General features: G+C 41.5%; 1 protein-coding gene across 10 annotated transcripts in view; it reads left to right on the top strand.

Annotated features, from left to right (window-relative positions):
* The window catches only part of adgrb3 (adhesion G protein-coupled receptor B3), an 814,402-nt gene that overhangs the window by 498,835 nt on the left and 295,356 nt on the right, over nt 1-20,211 (top strand). For all 10 annotated transcript variants that reach the window (XM_043681622.1, XM_043681628.1, XM_043681636.1 and 7 more), the window contains 2 exons: nt 11,566-11,668; nt 15,284-15,327. In XM_043681622.1, coding sequence (XP_043537557.1) covers nt 11,566-11,668; nt 15,284-15,327 — 147 coding nt within the window. The remainder of the gene's footprint in view (nt 1-11,565; nt 11,669-15,283; nt 15,328-20,211) is intronic.

Consider the following 20,211-nt stretch of genomic DNA (forward strand, 5'->3'; position numbering starts at 1 on the left):
CTGGTGTAGGTGGACTATCTGGATGTTGGGAATATTGTGTACCATCTTTTATGCTTTTGGCAAGCAACAAGGTGGCTTTCTAGACAGCGGTTAGTTGCTAATTGAGGGGGATTGTTGCTTGGTAAGTAGCTTCTTGCAGCACAGCTCACCTTATTAATAATCAGCTTTCTAGCTTGCCAAGTACACCAAACAAGCTAGATATTGAGAATTCCTGACATGGAAACCAGACCAGGCACCTGATGACTTCAGCTCATTACTGGAAGCAAAGAGCCTCTGCATTAGACACCAGGCACTGACTATTTAGGGTACACTGCATGGGCACTGACCACATGTACTCTATGTCCACAGACATTGGCATCTGAACCCTCATGACATATCTCCACTCCACTTACAGAACTCATGCATTTCACTGCTGCACTTTGACCTGCACCAACAGCTATCATTATAATGCTGCAGCAAGGACACTGTATTCAGGGACACACATAGAACTCATGGACTGGACTAGGCTGAATTCCTAAGATACTCACTCACTGTCATAAATCTCGCTCACTCTGAGCCTGCCTAGATGCTAACAGCATCTCTGCCTTGCCTGGCATTTTGCACTTTTTCCTCTCAGTGAGAGATTTCAGGTCAACAGCACAGCTGTCTTGCCGTGTCATTTAGCATGGAGACAGGCCTAGGAAGCTTGCATTGGTTGTCAGCAGGTTTTAGTCAAGATGAGGAATATATCCTTTGCTCAGGGGATCCTGACACAGTGAGTCAAGGGTAGTCCAGAGCTTGGATACATCAGTTAGCCTCTTGGGACATTCAGAGTCAGGATCCTTTCATCATAATGGATGAGGAGCCAAATATTGGGCAGCCACTGTTTTGACATTTCCTGCCCTAATATGTGTTATGTTCCTCCTGGAATGAGAGAGAGGGAGGAATTAAGGGAGATGAATGTGAGTGCACAGATATAATGTTTGTTTTTTTTTAATATGCAATAAATTTAAGAAGGTACTGGGAATACCACATGAGGACTGTCACCCCATGGACACAAGACATTTGTGGTCTTTTATTTGATAGTACACCCTAATCTGATCAATAAAATCAGTGGTTGTCTCGTCTGCGATGCCACCAGCTGACACTTATTGTCCTGGCTCACGTAAGGAGACTTTGATAAAATACTGAATTCTGGACTCAAGGACAGGAAAATGTATCTATGTGTATTTTAACTGTCATCTTTACTTAGTTAGTCTTCGTAGATTGAGAGTTAAAATTCCATTGCACATGGGATGTCGAAGGAACACTTCAACACAAATGTCACCAACACATTCAAGCTTTGTCTGATCACTCCAGGTGGATGTTAACAGTTGGACAAACTGCTTAGGAAGAGCAGTGTGTCCAGCATGTATTCTGTGTGGCATTTCTTTGCCAGCCAAAACAGCTTTGCCAACAGGTTCTTGAGATTTACAGTCATTTTATTCAAATTGATGGCAAAGACCTTTAGAATATCTCTGGAACATGAAAAGTTAAAATCTCAAATCTCCCTTTTAGAAACATAATTGCAGCTTGTAGGGTTGAGATTTTAAAAAACAAGTTGAATGTTTATAAGTTCAGATCATAGATGTGAGGTTGGCCTTTGAGGTGCAAGGCTCTTGTTCCCAGTGAATGCTGCATCAAGGAGCCAGTGCACTGCCCAGACCCTGCCATTTATTGCGCACAATGGGTTTGCTCCAAAAATGCAGCTCCTGTGCTTAAAGAACAAGAGCCGGACCCACTGCCACAAGCAAACAATACAAATATCATGGCAAGAGTTAAATTGTCCCCTCTTTGCCATCACTACAACTGCCAAGACTTCATTGAAAGATCAGCAATTCTCACTGTGTTGCACAGATTCATTTATTGAAAGCCCTGCCCATCTCCATAAATAAACTCACTGAAGTGAAAATCTAGATGATTTAATTTGATGTCTGGCTCATTAAAACTTTCACACCCTCTCTGACAACTAATAATTTATTTCCGACCAGATTGACTTGCATTGTGCTAGCTGCCAATCCACAAGCAACTGTTTCCTCTGGACCACATAATGATTTCCAGCAACATGAATACTAGGGCTGATTGAACAGAAAATGACAGAGCAACATGTGTCGGATTGTTATAAATACTTGCTTATCCACAGTTGTTGCTAAGGGAATAACATGCTTAACAACACGAGCTGAAGGGAAAAAGCTACTTTATAAGCTCTTCACAGAAAAGCCAAGGGTACAATCTTGCTGAAGTACCAGGGGGCTCATTGGTTTGCTATAACGTTGGTGAAAGACCCATCAAACCACAATCCAATCACTCAGTGGCCAGGACCCCAGCAACCTAACTAGGGTATCAAGACTCCCAAGATAGTCCCATCTAACCAGAATTACCAATCTTTTGGAGGTAGGATGGTGGTGAGTGTTCAGATACAGCACCAACCTGTTTAAAAAAGTGCCCTTCCCAGTCTCAAGCTTGGCGTCAGTGACAGCACAAGACACTGCCTATGGCCTCTGCCCAGCAATACACTTTTGAAATTCAGAAAGCTTTCTTCATTAAGTGTCACGTCTGTGAACTCACACATCTAGATATCCTCCCTGTTTCAACAAAGAATGTCAACTGAGAATCAAATGTGTGTAAAGCAAAAGGCACCAACTCGGGGAAGCATGGTGGCACAGTGGTTAGCACTGCTGCCTCACAGCGCCAGAGACCTGGGTTCAATTCCCACCTCAGGCAACTGTCTGCGTGGAGTTTGCACATTCTCCCCATGTCTGCGTGGGTTTCCTCCGGGTGCTCCGGTTTCCTCCCACAGTCCAAAAAAAAATGTGCAGGTTAGTGAATTGGCCTTGCGAAATTGCCCGTAGTGTTAGGTAAAAGGGGTAAATGTAGGGGAAAGGGTCTGGGTGAGTTGCTCTTCGGAGGGTCGGTGTGGACTTGTTGGGCCGAAAGGCCTGTTTCCACACTGTTAAGTAAGTAATCTTAAAAAAAACTCAATAACAAAATCAGCAATGAGACAGTAGATTTGACAGAAGGGTTCAAAATCAGAGAGGCCTTTGATAAAATAAATAAGATAAAACTGTTTCTGATAGCAGAAGGTTCAATAACCAGATGATACCAATTTTGGCTGATTAGCAAGAGAATAATAGATGAAGTATTTATTTATTTGACTCTTAAAGTTGCTGTCATCTGAAAGGATAGTGGAGAGCAGATTAACTTGTAACTTGTCAAAAGGGAAAAAATATAATTATTGATTGATGGTGCAAGTAGTTGGGAGTAAGATGAGCATCAAGTAACTGGCTCTGGCAAGATGGACGGATTGACATATATCAGTGCTACCTCATTCTCTAATTCCAAAGCTTTATAAATTGGAGGTTGAATGTGAAGATATCCAGGAGCTAAATGCATGATGGGGATTCCTGATAAGCTGGATAGTCACAAAGAATGCTGCAGAGGAAATCAGGAACTTCGAGTCCATTTCACCTGGAAGAATTGGAGAGGCCACAAACAGCTTTGCAAACCACCCAAATTCTCCTTAACTGAAACTTAGAAAGAATACCTTTGATTTTGTGGTCCTGACAATAAAAAGAAAATTGATGTTGGTAATTCAGGTAGTCAAATTATTTTCTCAATTACCAAAATACAATATTTGCAGTATAACTTATTAAAGGAAGTGAAAGAATTGTGGCAGGATAGGGAATGGGTGAGAGGGAGACCAGTTAGTTCAATTGGCACAAAGGCTGATTTGTCATTAATAGTAATATCACCAGTGTGTTGCTCAATCCCTTTCAAGATGATGTAAACTTGAAACATAGAATCCTTCAGTACTGGAAGAGGCCATTCAGCCCATCAAATCTGCACCAATCCTCTGGAGAGCATCCTACCTAGATCCAATCCCCTACACTATCCCTGTAACCCTGCATTTACTACAGCTAACCCACTTAGCCTGCACATGATGGGAGAATTTAGCATAGCTAATCCATCTAGCCTACCTATCGTTGAATTGTATGAGGAAACCGGAGCACCTGGAAAAAGCCCACGCAGACACAAGGAGAACGTGTAAACACCACATAGACAGTCACCCTAGGCTGAAATCAAATTCAGGTCCCCTGTGCTGGGAGTCAGCAGTGCTAATCACTGAGCTACCTACCTCCTGCCCCTGTCCCATAGTAAACTCACTGTTTCAGCTGCGGTTCGGCATTGCTTGAATAATCATGGATGATTTTTCAGAATTACAGTGCTATTGTAGTGCAGAAAAAGACCATTCAACCCATCATATTTACACTAGCTCTTTGAGTGTATTGACTTGGTGCTCAACTGTTGCCTTTTTCCCATCAGCTTGCACTTTATTTCTATTTAAGTAATCATCCATTACCTTTTTGAATATCAAGGAGGAGGAGAAGAATAATTTCAGCTCCGAGAAGAATAATTTGCCAAGCTAAATTTGTGAAAGTTTTGATGAAAGGTCATTGTTCTGAAACATGACTTAATTTAGCTATCCCAGGATGCTTCATGTCTTGCCGAGCATTTCCAGTATTTTCTTATGTTTGCCGAACTAAATTTTTGAAAGAAAATATAAACAGAAAATACTGGAAATGCTTAGTATCCTGGGCTAGCTAAATTAAATCACTTTTCAGAACAATGCCCTTTAATCAGAATTGAAGATCATAGAATCCATATAATGCAGTAAGAGATCATTTGATCCATCAAGTCTGCATTGATCCTCCAAAGACCATCCCACCCAGATTCAGTATCCACGCTATTTATCATGGGTAACCCACCTAACCTACACATCTCTGAATATTATGAGGCAGTTTAGCATGACCAATTTACCTAACCTGCACATCTTTGGACTGTGTCAGAATGTGCAATCTCATCACAGGCAGTCACCCAAGACTGGAATTGAACCCAGGTCCTTGTCTCAAAATGTAAGAGCTACTGCAGGTTTCAAACAATTGTTGAGATGGGAATTGGAGGAGTAGTGTGAGAGTAGGAACAGAAACAAGCAGTGTGTTTGGAGAAGATAGAACTGAGAAAAGCAGATACACCATCGACAACTGTCTCTTGAAAATAAACTAATGGGGGCAGTGGTTATGATCTGAAATTATGGAACTCAGTACAGTATTAAGTCAGTAAGGCTGCAATCAAAAGATGAGTTCCTTGAGCTTTATTTAATATTTATTTTGTATTTCATTCGTGAGTTATAAATTTCACCAGTAAGTTTGACCATGCTTATGGCCCTGGAGAAGGTGATAGTGAGCTGCCTTCTTGAACTGCTACAGTTCTTTAGGAGGAGACACATCCATAGGCTTTAAGGAAGGGACTTCTGGGGTTTTAACTCAGCAACAGTGAAGAATTGACAATATAATTCATATGAACCAATGCAAAAGGAGCAGAAAAAGATCATTTGGCTCCTTGAGCCTGCTCCTCCATTCAATAAGATCATTGCTGACCTGTTTGTGTTTAGAATTCCACAATCCCATCCATAAGTCCTAAGTCAGGATAGTGTGTAACATGGAGAGAAACTGAGAGATAATGTTTCTGAACAGGATGTCAATGTGCCTGTTTGGGAAAATGTCTCCTCTTGTGGGTGATCGAAGGCATGATCATGATCCTAGATCTACAACAGATCCTCAAACATCATTTGGTATGTAGGTCTGATCAGAAATTGCTGCACCAGCTGTCAAAGCTGGGAACACCTGAAGCTTTAGCGTAGTTAGACCCTACCCTCTTCTACACAATGACATTTTTGGGGTGGGTTGATGCTGAACACTTGAAAGATTAGTCACAATGCAAAATGAATCTGTGGTCCCTCGACTTACCAATGGTATGTCAGGGAAAGATGGATAGACCAGTATTTTCAGAACTATTTTTAAAGCTGTCCAGTCAGCAAATGTCCGGATTTGGTAGAAGTCCGGTTGTTCTAATTTATAACCCAGCAATATTCAGCTAAAATATTCAAAGAAAAACATGAACAGTAATAATTATTTTAAAATATGTTTTGACTAAAATAAATGCTCTTTCAATTTAAGAAGATCTTGATTTGTCTTCTGAATATGCATATTAACATACATAGTGTTAATTTGCAATGACAAAATGCTTTTCAATAATTGGAGGTGGGGAATAATGTGTCAACTCTCATGAAACTGCATGATGGCTCAGTGGTCAGCACCAGGGACCCAGGTCCAATTTCAGCCTAGGGTGATGTCTGTGTGGAGTTTGTACATTCTCCCCATGTCTGCAAGAGTTTCCTCCTGGTGCTCTGCTTTCCTTCCACAGTCCAGAAAGGTGCAGGCTGGGTGGATTGGCCACGCAAAATAGCCCATAATATCCAGGGATGTGTACATTGGGTGGATTAGCCATGGGAAATGCAGGGTGGGTTGGGTGGGATGAGCTTTGGATGTCAAGTCACAAGTGTGGTGCTGGAAAAGCACAGCAGGTCAGGCAGCATCCGAGGAGCAGGAGAATCGACAATGTCAACTCAATGGGCCAAATGTAGCCCGCACTGTGGGATTCTATGATTCAGTTCTGTGTTTTTGGATTTTTTCCAGTTTTAATCTTTCATGATATTCACAGTGAAATTAAAGGCTGAACTCACAGTTTCAAAGTGAAACACCCAGCCATCTCAAAGCTGGGATGAATTTGGGACTCTTTCAATGCAATCTATTCTATTCATTTAACAAAATAGAAGCTGACATTTAGATAAATGTGAACTGCTGCATTTTGGAATGACAAATCAGGACAGGACTTTTACAGTAAATGGTAAGGTCCTGGAGAGTGTTGCTGAACAAAGAAACCTTGGAGCGCAGGTTCATAATTCCTTGAAAGTGAAGTCCCCCTGTAGTCAAGACAGCAAACAAGGCATTTGGTGTGTTCAGAGGTTATGTTGTAGCTGTTCAGGACATTGATTAGGTAAAAACAAGGACTACAGATGCTGGAAACCAGAGTCTAGATTAGAGTGGTGCTGTGGAAAAGCACAGCAGGTCAGGCAGCATCCGAGGAGCAGGAAAAATCGACGTTTCGGGCAAAAGCCCTTCATCAGGAATAGACACAGGGTGCCTCCAGAGTGGAGAGATAAATGAGAGGGGGGTGGGGGTGGGGAGAACGTAGCATAGAGACTCACTGAGATTCTTGTAGAGAGAGGAGGAAAACTTCTTCAAGGCAGGCATCCTTGCAAGATTCGCAGTAGGGTTAAAAATCAACCAGGTAAAAGCAAAGACTGCAGATACTGGAAACCAGAGTCTAGATTAGAGTGGTGCTGAAAAAGCACAGCAAGTCAGGCAGCATCCGAGGAGCAGGAAAATCGACGTTTCAGGCAAATACCCTTTATCAGGAATAGAGGCAGGGTGCCTGAAGAGTGGAGAGATAAATGAGAGGGGGGTGGGGGTGGGGAGAAAGTAGCATAGAGACTCCCCACCCCACACACCTCTCATTTATCTCTCCACTCTGCAGGCACCCTGCTTCTATTCCTGATGAAGGGCTTTTGCCCGAAATGTCAATTTTTCTGCTCCTCGGATGCTGCCTGACCTGCTGTGCTTTTCCAGCACCATTCTAATCAGGACATTGATTAACCCACTTTTGGAATATTGTATATATTTATGGTCTCCCTGCTATTGGAAGGATGTTGTGAAACTTGAAAGAGTTCAGAAAAGATTTATAAGGATGTTGGCAGGGTTGGAGGGTTTGAGCTATAGGAAGAGTTTGAATAGGCAGGAGCAATTTTCCCTGAGCATCAAAAGCTGAGGGGTGACCTTATAGAGGTTTATAAAATCATAGGGGTATGGACAGAGTAAATAGACAAGGCCTTTTCCCTGAGGTGAGGGAATCTAAAACTAGAGTTCATAGGTTTAACATGAGAGGGGAAAGATTTAGAAGTGTTTTGAGGGGCAACGTTTTCACGCAGACTGTGATGCATATATGAAATGAGCTGCCAGAGAGAGTGATAGAGGCTAATACAATTACAACTTTTAAAAGGCATCCGGATGGGTATATGAATAAAGGGGATATGGGTATATGATGGGGATATGGGCAAAATGCTGGCAAATGGGACTAGATTAGTTTAGGATATCTGGTCGGCATGGGCGAGTTGGACTGAAGGGTCTGTTTTCATGCTGTCCATCTGTATGACTGTATGACTCATCATTGTACCTTGACAATCAATCGTAAAATCCCCTACTGTCAACATACTGGGGCTTACCATTGACCAGAAACTGAACTGGGAGCACTAGTAACATAAATATTGTGCCTGCAAGAGCAGGTCAGAGGCTAAGAATCCTGCAACAATTAACTCCCTCCTGACTCCCCAAAGCCTGACTACTACCAACAAGGCACAAATCAGGCATATGTTGGAAGACTTGCTTGGATAAAGGCAGCTCCAACAACACTTAAAGAGATTCATATTATCCAGGACAAAGCAGTCTGCTAGACTGACATCACATCCACAAGGCAACAAATGCTACAGATCACAGCAGGTCAGACAGCATCCATGGAGAGAGAGCAAGCTAACATTTCGAGTTGAGACGATTCTCCATCAGAGCCGAGATAAAGTATGGAGGGGACAGCATTTATGTTATAGTTTTGCAGCGGCAGGGGTGGAGTGGGTATAAGGTGCCGGTGAAGAAAAGTTGATAGTTCAGCTTAAGTGATCGGAATGTGAGAATGGCAGAACAATGCTGTGCCTCCTGCCAGTTTAACAGAAACAAAAGAAATGTTAACAATTTAAAGGTGTTGAGCTCAATATTAAGTCCAGAAGGCTGTAAAGTTCCTCGTCTGAAGGTGAGATGTGATTCACTGGGACACTGCAGTATGCCAAGAGCAGACATGCAGGCTTGCGAGCAGGACACTGTGTTAATGTGACCAGCTAGAGGAAGGTCAGGGTTCTGCTTGTGCACAGCTCTGCTAGAGTTGTCTGAAACAGTGGAGAACGATCCTTTGAATGCAGAGGCTGGTGGGCTGAAAAGTGAGGACAAGGGGAACCTGCTCACACTGTTCTAAGTAATGGGAAGGGGCAAGGGTGGAAGTATGGGTGATAGGTCAGATGTTGTTGAGGGCCGGGTCAACCACAATGGGAGGGAAACCAGTGTCATGGAAGAAGCAAGCCTTGTTGGCAGCGCTGTTTTGGAAAGTGACATTATCCAAACAGATATGACATAGACAAAGGAGCTGGGAGAATGCAGGCGTGGGGTGGACCAAACTCTACTGAATGTAACTATGTGAGTCAGTGGCATTGTAGTGGATGGCTGTGGACAGTTTATTCCCTGAAGTTGATCAGAGATCAAGGAAAGGAAGGGAAATGTCAGAAATGGATGAAGTGAAAGTTATAGAGGGGTAGCAGTTGGAGGCAAAATGTATGAAGTTTTTGCAGTCCTGTGTGGGCCAACCTATCAACTGTGTTTCTGCCCTTGCCCCCTCCATCACTCACAACAGAGTGATCATGTCCCCCTTGTCCTCACTTTTCATCCAACCAGCCTCAGCGTTCAAAGATCATTCACCATCATTTCAGACAACTTCAGCAGAGCGCCACCAACAAACATACCTTCCCCTCAATTCCTTGTCGGCATTTTGTAGGTAGTGTTCCCTCTGGGACACTCTCGTCCATCCCACAACTACCAAGACCAACCCTCTCTCCATGGCACCTTCCCATGTAAATGCAGAAGGTGCAACACCTGCCCCTTCACCACCTCACTGCTCACCATCCAAGGTCCTAAACAGTCTTTCCAGGTGAAGCAGTGTTTCACCTGTACCTCCTTCCATTTTGTGTATTGTATTTGCTGTGCTGACTGTGGTCAACTCTACATTGGAGAAACCAAACACAGACTGGGTGACTGCTTTCCAGAACACCTCCAGTATGTGTGCAAGAAGGACCTTGACCTTCCCGTAGCCGTTATTTTAACACAGTGTTCTGCTCACATGCCCGCATGTCTGTCCTCGGCATGCTACAGTGGTCCAGTGAATTACACTGTAAACCAGAGGAACAACAGCTCATCTTCAGACTAGGCACTTTATAGCTCTCTTGTCTTCATATTAAGTTCAACGTCTTTAAATTGTGAATATTTCTTCCCTTTCTTTTAGCTTGCTATCATGTCCTCCCCTTCCTCCCGGTCCCACTTACTGTCCTTTCAAGTCTGGTAGGCGACACACCATTGTTCTGTCATTCTCACGCTCTGATCCCTTAAACTGAACTATGAACATTTTTTCTTCACTGGCACCCTAGACCCAACAACTCCAGCAGCTACCATCCCCCATCCCTTCACCCATGGCCCCCATCAGAAAACTATCCCATAAATGCTGTCCCTCCCACACTTTAAATTACTCTTCACCAGAGCTGAAGTAGACTTGACTCATCTAGACATTAGCGTGCTGTTTCTCCACAGGTGCTGTCTGACTCGTTGTGATCTCCAGCATTTATTGTCTTCAGTACAGATTCCAGCATCTACAGTAATTTGATCCTATCACATCCATAAACATTATCTCCCTATCAATGCTCATTAGCAACAGTGTGTACTGTCTACAAAGTACATTGCAGAAATTTGCCAAAGACCCTTGGATAACCCACCCTCCAAATCCACTACCACTATCATCTAGAAAGATAAGATTGATTCCTGGAATACACAGGTTGACTTATGAGAATAGGTTGGACATGCTGACCATGTTTCATTGACATTCAGAAAAGTATGTCATGACTTTATTGAAGTGTTCAAGATTCTGAATGGTCTTCATAAGGTATACAGGACAAGGATATTTCCTCTTGTAGGTGAGATCTGGACAAGAGGCCATTGTTAAAATTAGGGGTTACCTTTTCCAGACTGAGAGAAATAGAAGTTGTTATTGAATGGCAGAGCAGGCTCAAGAGGCCAAGAAACGTCAATTTTCCTGCTCCTCAGATGCTGCCTGACCTGCTGTGCTTTTCCACAACCACTCTAAACTTGACTCTAATCTCCAGCATCTGCAATACCCACCTCCACCTAGTCAAGAGGCCAACAGGCTACTTCTGCTCTTAACTTGTATGTTTGTAACATTTATGAAGCAAGATTCCTCATGGTACAGTGCAAAAACTGGGGATGCTATAATTGAGGGTGGAAGGCCATGAAGGATTTGAAAACAGGAGTGCACATTGAAATCAAGATGTATGGAAGCTATGATAGGTCAGTAAGTAGGTGGATGATGGGTGAACAGAACTTACTGCAAACTGAAGTCCAGGCAGCAGTATTTCTGAGCAGTGCAAGAGAGTGCAAGTTGGGAGGCTAGACATGAGAGAGTTAAGATCATCAAGTCTGGAAATAATGAAAGCATAATGAGGGCTTCAGAAGCAGCTGAGCTGAGGCAGGAGTGAAGACTGAAAATAACATGGAGGTCACAGAATTGGAGGAGATTGCAGAAATGAAGCAGCTGAGATCGAAAAATGATTCGAAAACCAGGATGATGCCTTAAATTATATGCAACATTATTCATTTCTGATTGATGCTTTTTAATCCTATTGTTTTTATCATGTCTGTACTCCTTTCAAAGAATTATTCTTGACTCTTCAATTGTATTTTCTCTTGTTTTTAAATACACCCACAGAAATTACACCATTGTGAATTCAAAAGTCATAGCCGTGACAGTGAGACCAAAACCGAAAATTGCAGAATCTGTACTGGAAATTGAACTTGCTCACTTGGTAAATGTAAGTACTTCTTTCCTTGCTGCAGACTATTCCAGGGATATTAACCTTGAATTAACTGATTGTCCTCAGAGCTCAGGGCCAACCTGTGATTTCCACTCAAGAAACAGAGTCTCATACAGGAGAGTATTAAGTGGAGGATTGAGTGCAATAGAGAGTACTTCTTGATCATGAATTCAATTTTCCCTGTGGCAGGCTATCCATCCTGCAAAACCATTGCTAATATCATTTCTGCTCATCCATTGTCATGTTAAACAAAGTGCTGTTAAGATAACAAGCTCCCTCAGGCAATAAGGGCAGCTTACATACTGTAACAATAATAATTAATTTTCAAAAATGTTTTATTTTACTATGACCCATTTCTGCCCTTACATATGGAAAGCAGATATCCTTTTAAAAATGTGTGATTTGATTGGATGTAGTCATTCCTCTACCCCTCCTCCCTGTTCAAACCTAGCATCATTGTGTGTCATTTCCTGGATCTAGCTTCCTCTCCACATGCAGTCAAAACACTCCCTTCAGGGTTTGTGAACATTGTACCCTCAGGACTCATCTCTATCCATCATGGCTATGTCATCTCGAACATGTTCTAAGGTTCCTTCTTTGTCACCTACCCTCATTTTGCAAACATGGGATGAGCTTCTATTGATGTTTTGATGAGTATCAACTTCCTCTCCCATCACATCCTTTCCAATGGTGGTTGTAATTCGGTTCAAAATCCATTTTCACACCAAATCACAGATGTCTCAGAGTTTTCTTTGAATAAGCATTGCACGAATAATGCCAGAATGTTGCTCCTAATATCCTAGGCACCAGGCATCTTCACCTGATTGAACTTGATGATGTTTCTTAACCACTGTACCTTCCTCACTGTGAATCCAGTCATCAGGCTAATTCTAGCTCAAAAATGTTGCTTACCTATCCACCTCCCTCACCTCAAACTCCCCTCACCATTGTTCCAAGAAAGTACACTTTCTCCCACACTTTCTGCTCCAATCTCGCCAACTCCATCTGAAGCAAAGTCGAGAATGATCTCAAAGTTCATACTGCACAGCCTGTTTTGACCTTGTGGCAAACATTCCATATCCTCATTCACATTCACTGACCACACTCTTCTACGTACCTGGCATCAACATGTTCTTGTTCTGACCAGTCTGCCTCCATCTCATCTGCCACTGATCAAATGGTCTCCAGCCACTCATCCCCCTTCCTCTCCCAGGAAACTCTGTCCCAAATTGCTCTCTATCTCATAAAACAGCTGCCTCAGAATTTGCCCCTTCAACTTTCCCTTTAGCCGGTTGTCCAAACCTCTGTCCTGCTGTTACATAGTTGCCACAGTTGCTCTTGCAAAGCAACCTTGTAGGGATTAGTATGCTTTATGATGGGTGCTCTATAAACGAAGAAAATTGTTGCATGTCAGGAACAAAAATAAAATGTTATTATAATCTGGAAAGATGTTTGAATTATGAGATGTTCTTTCACTTGGTGCTGTTGGCTAATTACAGGTTGTAAGATTAATCACAAGAAAATTACAAGAACTCAGTTCAGTTATTTCAATAACAAAGGGCTGATGATTTGAATGTCGAAGAACGCTGTTAGGCTCTCAAAGAGTTAATTCATCATTTAAGAACTGGGCATGCAAATTGACATCTGTTGTTCTCTTTTACTTTCACTTTTAATGACATAACATGCCATAGCTCACTGCACTTTATAGTGAAACAATATTTCAGAAGAATCTTGCTATTTGATTGCAACTTTGATTCTTTTTGATGAGAAAAAGAAATTGCTCTTAAAATCCATCTGGATCACTAACAGCCTTCAGAGAAGGTTAACTACTATCCCTACTGATGAAACTTGCACTTAATTACACCCCACACAATATGGGTTTACATTTCAAGTACAGGTAGAAATTATGCAGTGATGGCAGAACCATTAGGAGTGTTGATATGCAGGGGGATCTGGATATGAAGGTCCACAGGTCACTGAAGTTGGCAATGCAGGTAGATAAGATAGTAAAAGGCCTACAGCATGCTTGCCCTCATTGGAAGGGACATTGAGTATAAGGATAGGCAAATTATGCTACAGCTTTGTAGAATGTTAGTTAGGCCATACTTGGAATATTGTGTACAGTTCTGGTCACCACGCTACCAGAAGGATGTGGATGATTTAGAGATAGTACAGAAAAGATTTACCAGGATGATGCTTGATATGGGGGATTTTAGCTATGAAGGAAGGTTGGATAGACTAGCTTTGTTTTTACTGGAACACAGGAGGTTGAGGGGTGACCTAGAGGTTCATAAAATTGTGAATGGCATGGAAAGAGTGTAAAGTATGAGGCTTTTTTCCCAGGGTGATTGGGTCAATTACGAGGGGATGCAAGTTCAAGGTATGATGGGGCATGTTTGAAAGAGGGGCATGTGAGAGGCAATTTTTTTCACACAAAGAATAGTGAGTGTCTGAAATGCAGTGCCAGAGGAAGTCCTGGAAGCAGACACAATAGCAGCTTTAAGAATCTCCTGGACCAATACATAAATGGGAGGGGAATGGAGGGATATGGATCCTGTAAGTGAGGACAATTTTATTATGGAAGGACAAGCTATGTAAGTGCAAGCGTGGAGGGCCAAAGACCCTATTCCCATGCTGTATTGTTCTTTGTTCTTTTGTCCTATTTAAGGAGAAGCTCTCCCAGAACTAACATCTGTTCAATCAATGGCAGATAAACTGGTTATATTCCATTCCAGATAAGGATTGTGGCTGCAACTGAACAACATTCTAAATTGTATACCCAAGTTTTTCTTCAGCATTTTCTAGATGGACTTGCATGGTTATAAAAGTAATGGGGTTAAAATCTGCCTTGGTTCATGCTCCAAAGTGGGCTTCTGTTATCGGTTCCACACCATACTCAGTCCCCTTACCTACAATAAAATGAATAGTACTGACAAGAAGGACATATTGCCCAAGATTTCCATCTGAACAAATTCAATAATGCCAAATTTCAAATGATCACAAGAGGTTATACTGCAATTACACAATTTATACAAGTTATGGCCAAAGCATAACCATAGAGAATGTGGTCACATCATTGATGGCTAATACGCCAACTGCTATTTTCCGCCCATTCATTTGAAGCAAGCAGGACCAAAACTGTCTTCTCAGTGCACCTCTTGCAGCCTTGTCAACATCCGTGTTGTCCATATTTTATACCAAACAATTAAAATAAGAGAGAAGGAATCTTTGTTGGTAGTATTGACGTGACTTCACAACAGTTTTAGAAGATTATAGGGAAGGATTGTTAGCTTATTTTCCCCCAGCAGGGAATTTGCTGGTGAAACAAAATTCCAGAATTGTTGTGGTGCAGAAGGAGATTATTAGGCTCATCATGCCTGCACCACTACTCAAATGAGTTTCATGACCTTGTCAGTCTCCTGCTTTTTTTGCCATATCCTTGCCTAATATTTCTATTGAAATCATCATCCAATATCCTCTTGAATGATTCAATTGAACCTGTCTCCACCCTATTTCCAGGCAATGGATCCCAAACAGATCCTTTCTCATGCAAGAGCTGATCAACAACAAAAAAGAAGAGCATTTACTGACAAGTGTTTTTATTTTGTCCAGGGTACTGAAAATCCTTACTGTGCTCTCTGGGATTTCAGCAAAACGTAAGTCCTGACCCTATTGTTAATTCTTCATTACTTATGGCAGCAATGATCTCCTGAAATTCTTTTTGAATAGTTGTCAGGGTGTGTGTGTGTGTGTGTATGGGGGGGGGGGGGGGGGGAGGTGGGTTAAGTTGGCCAAATCTTTTCCTTTTTTTTCATTATTTCTTCTCATCCTCCAGGAGATTACTTGGCCTTTGCATTGATAGGGTAAAGTGAGTGGGTAGTGTGTGCCTGACAATGCACAAAGCAATGTTATTGTGTGGAACATGGTCTTCTTGCACTTATCCTTGTTCTCGTGTTCATTTTTATCAACAAAGCTGCAATGATTAAAAAACCTGTTATACTTTGAAATGAATGTACTGGTTGTGTTGGAACTCTGTTTTGAAGTGTACAAGATTGCTTGGACCAGTATGGATCATTTGCAAGTTTTATTGCTTTTTCTCCTTCAGCAAAACTCAAGTGCTAGAACTCTGTTATAAAGTAGATGGCAGATGGAGCACCTCAAATCCAGCTCACTGAAAACTTTTGGCGTCCAAATGGTGTTGTCCTGCTTAATTGTATAACAATTTTTTAAAATAACATAGCTGGACAATTCAGTAAACGGTATGTTGGGGCGAATGTGTCACCAGACTCATTAGTGGTTTCATGTGTCGCTCTGCCCCACGGTCCAAGTGACAGTTTATCATGCCCAACCCAGCTTGACCCAACCTAGCTACCATCTGAACGACAGGACTTGGAATTTGGAAATATCTGGAATCCAACCTGATCTCAGTCCTGGATTTCAGGTCCTATGCCTATACTGTAATGTGTACTGTGTGGTTCTATTTTTGCAGTGGATTTTCAGGAGCAAATATTACAAATTCAGGTATGGAGGGAAAATCCCACAAGTCCCTTTCATTTCCCAGGCCAAATCTCCAGAGTGTACCTGCAAGTTTGCAAGATCTATCCTTAAATATGCATTCAAAGAATATTGTTTTCATGATGTTGCAAAACAGTTAAACTGCAAAGGTCTTTTGTAACAAGGTCCTAAATTGCTCTGTGTTTTATTTGTGAAGACATTTGTGCATCTTTTTATCATCAGACTTCTAACTATAGGGAAATAGTGTAAAAGAAATGCTAACAAAATTGACTTCAACGAATAGTAATGGGCAGCCATTTCAATATCAATCAATTTACACTATTATACACAGATAAAATTAGTCCCAGTATCAACAGACCAGAACCTGAAATTAAAGGAGCTTGCCCAGTCAGTGCTGGTTTAACACATGGTTCTCTGGGTCATTTTAGCATCAGCATCAAGCAACCTGTTTGTTACAATAATTGTTACATAAGTTATCAGAATGCAGATTTGATTAGAGCAAAATGTGGCTGTTAGGAGATTATTCAAAGCAAGGCTAAAGCTTTATCTAAAAGAAATCTGAAAGAATGCTAAATATTTAGAGCCAAATGAATAAATGATTATGGACTTTGTGATGTTTATGTAGTTTCCTAATCTTAAAGAAACATTCTCTGTTGTATTTCCACATTTGTTATGTTGAGAGCCTGCTCTGTTTTGAGCACAAGGAAATTGTGGAGGAACCATTGTTCAGGATAAGTATTTTTTATAGGATCGAAGAATTGCAAAGGGAAGAATGTTGGAAGCGTAAAGCTAAAAATGCAGAATGATCCTTACATATGTGATGTGATATTTTCATTTTCAATGACTTCCCTCTGAAAATGGCAGCACTGAACATAAACATGTTTATGCAAATTTAAAAAGTTTCTTTATTTTATTTTAGAAGAACAGCATTTTTCATCATTGTCTCTGACATGGCAAACAAATGTAAATGAAGCACTGATTGAGGAGCTGGGAGGGGAGATTCTGACCAAGTTTCCAACTACATTAAAACAACCTGCACAGGAGCTAACACACTCCCTTCCCAAACATCCAGAGTCACCTGTTCCCTTTGGAATGGAATCAGTCTAGATTTGGAAAGCTAGCTCCAGAAATTTTCTATAAAGGTACTATGGCATGTCCATTCCATACACTATTATTCATTGGTGTTTGAATACAATGATCATTCCCAGAGTGGTTCATGCATGCTTGAATTTGATAGCTTTTGGCACTTGCAGAAGTTGCCAGTAATTGACTAGAATGCCTATAAATATTCTCTAGCTCTCAAAAATATGAATACGTTACTAGTCACAGGGTGATGTCACTTTTGTCCATTTGGTATTTTATTTTTGTCATATTTATTAATGTTGATAGATCTAAGCTAAATCTAAAATCGTGTTTCACACGAAAAAAGCTTTCTTCAAAAGTAGTTATTCACCAATGTGCTGGAGATAGAGTGCGATATTGGATCATAAATCATGGTAGATCTTATCCACGCACACTAAGTCTGCTAATTATAGATTTTAGCCAAACTTCAAAATGCTTCCTTACAGAGGGTTCTGGGTGATCTCATGCATAAATTGCAGTAAGTTAGTATGCAAGTATGGCAGGTAATAAGGAGGGCAAGTTGAATTTTGGCATTTATTGTGAAGGATTGGAGTATAAAAGTAGAGAAGTTGTGTTGCAACTGTATATGTGTTGCAACTACATAAACATCACAAAGTCCATAATTATTTATTCACTTATGCTCTAAATATTTACCATTCTTACAGATTTCTTTTAGGTAAAGCTTCAGCTTTGCTTTGAATCATCTCCTAACAGTCACATTAACAGCGTCTACGCTCTAATCAAATCGATTGGACCTGAAGTACTACACGTAATTTGGGTCCTTCACTTGAAGGATGTAATTGAATTAGAGACAGTTCAGCTAACATTCATGAGATTGATTTCAAAGATGTCAGGCTTGTTTTATGAGGAGAGTTTTGGAGATTGAGCAGTTTAGGCCTGTACTCACAGCAGATTAGAAGAATAAGAGGAGATCAAATTGAGTATATAAGACAAGAAATGAGATTGACAAAGTAGACAGTGTGCAAATGTTTCCCATTGTGAGGAAATCTAGAATGAGATGTCATAGTTTTAGGCTAATGAGTGGCAGGCTTAAAACAGAGGTATGGAGGAGTTACTTCCCTCAAAGGATCATGAATCTGTGGAATTCACTACCCTAAAGTGGATGCCAGAGCTAGACAGATTTTAATTCATGACAGGTTAAATGGAAATGGGTAGAAAAGTGGAGTTGAGGCCAAGATGCGATAAATCAGGATTGTATTAATTGGCGGAGAAGGCTTGAGGGGCTAAAGTGTCTACTCACGTTCCTAGTTCTTAAGTCCCTATGATTTATAGAGTTGTAGAATCATACAACATGGAAGCAGATCCTTCGGTACAACTCGTGTGCGCCAACCAGACATCCTAATTTGACCTGTTCCAATTTGCTAGCATTTGGCCCAGATCTCTCAAAACCCTTCCTAATCAAATACCCATCCAGATATCTATTAAATGATGTAATTGTAGCTGCCTCCACCACTTCCTTTGGCTACTCATTCTATTCATGCACCACTCTCTGTGAAAATGTTACCCGTAAACCTAAGGCCACTAGTTTTGGAATCCCTCACACTCAGAAAAGACCATTGATCGACTTCAGGGCATTTCTTCGTAGAAACATAACTCTGAGATCTGTTTGAAGAATCCATTGGAAAAATACTCTGCACTTTATTCCTCTTTAATGGGATGTGACTTCCATTGTCTTTGCTGTTGACATTGGAAAGATTCCAGGAACTTCACCAGGTGTGTTTTGGGCAGTGAGTGGAACAGCATGCTATTGCATTCTTGGCAATGCAAAGAGGAAAATAATCAATTTTCCTGTTGATGTTGGGTAGAGTCTCTCATTAGATAATCTATGTTCAGCATCAAGTGTGGAAAACTGTGTCATTTCTACTCAGTACTTTGTCAGTTCTCCTCATGTAGTTACATGGTTCTCAGATCAAATAATAGGAGCACACCTAATATTGTGGTGAAGGTGGGCAAATGGCTGACAGCCTAGCCATTGCCTCAAGGGTTCAAAGGTCCAAGTGCCATATGTAGAGGAAAAATAGGCAACTATTCCATTCAAGGAAGAGGTATATCACCTTGGCTCAGGGAGCGGATGACTGCAATGAAACATTTTTAGTTTCAAATACTCATTTTGTTCTATCAATACACAAAGCCAGACTACATATTACATATTTATACACTTCAATTCAGGACCTGTTTCAGCTCCTTACTGTTCCTTAACATACCCTTTTTTGTTCACCTGGCTGCAGAAAATCTCCTGCCATTCCAAGGACACTTAGCTTTAAAGGAGAAATTCTTAAAGGTGCAGTCTGGTTACCTGAATGTCAGAGCCCTCATAAGTCCATGGCTGACAGACTTGCCCCCAATCTTCCTGTTACACTATGTCTTGTATAAGATAATACATCGGTGGTGGAGAGAGAATGCAGCTACTTTGGTGGCTTGGGAGGCCTCCTGTCTGTTGATTGTTGTGCGGTGCCCATTCATCCAATTTCGTAGCCTTTGCTCGGTTTCCCCAATGTACCATGCTTCCGGGCATCCTTGCCTGCAGCGTATAAGATAGACAACGTTGGCTGAGTCACATGAATACCTGCCAAGTACAAGGTGTACAAGCACAACAATCAACAGACAGGAGGGTTCCCTCCCAGTTGGGGGTTCCCTCCCAGTTGGGGAACACTTCAGTGGTCCAGGACATTCAGCCTCGGACCTTTGGGTGATCATCCTCCAAGGTGGACTTCGGGACAGGCAGCAGAGGAAAGAAGCCGAGCAGAGGCTGATAGCTAAGTTCGGTACCCATAGGGAGGGCCTCAACCGGGACCTTGGGTTCATGTCACATTACAGGTGATCACTATTGCACTACACACACACAGAGATATTCCTACACACACACACTCTCACATACACAC

The sequence above is a fragment of the Chiloscyllium plagiosum genome, chromosome 3 (genome assembly GCF_004010195.1).
Source record: "Chiloscyllium plagiosum isolate BGI_BamShark_2017 chromosome 3, ASM401019v2, whole genome shotgun sequence".
In the NCBI taxonomy this organism is placed as follows: domain Eukaryota; kingdom Metazoa; phylum Chordata; class Chondrichthyes; order Orectolobiformes; family Hemiscylliidae; genus Chiloscyllium; species Chiloscyllium plagiosum.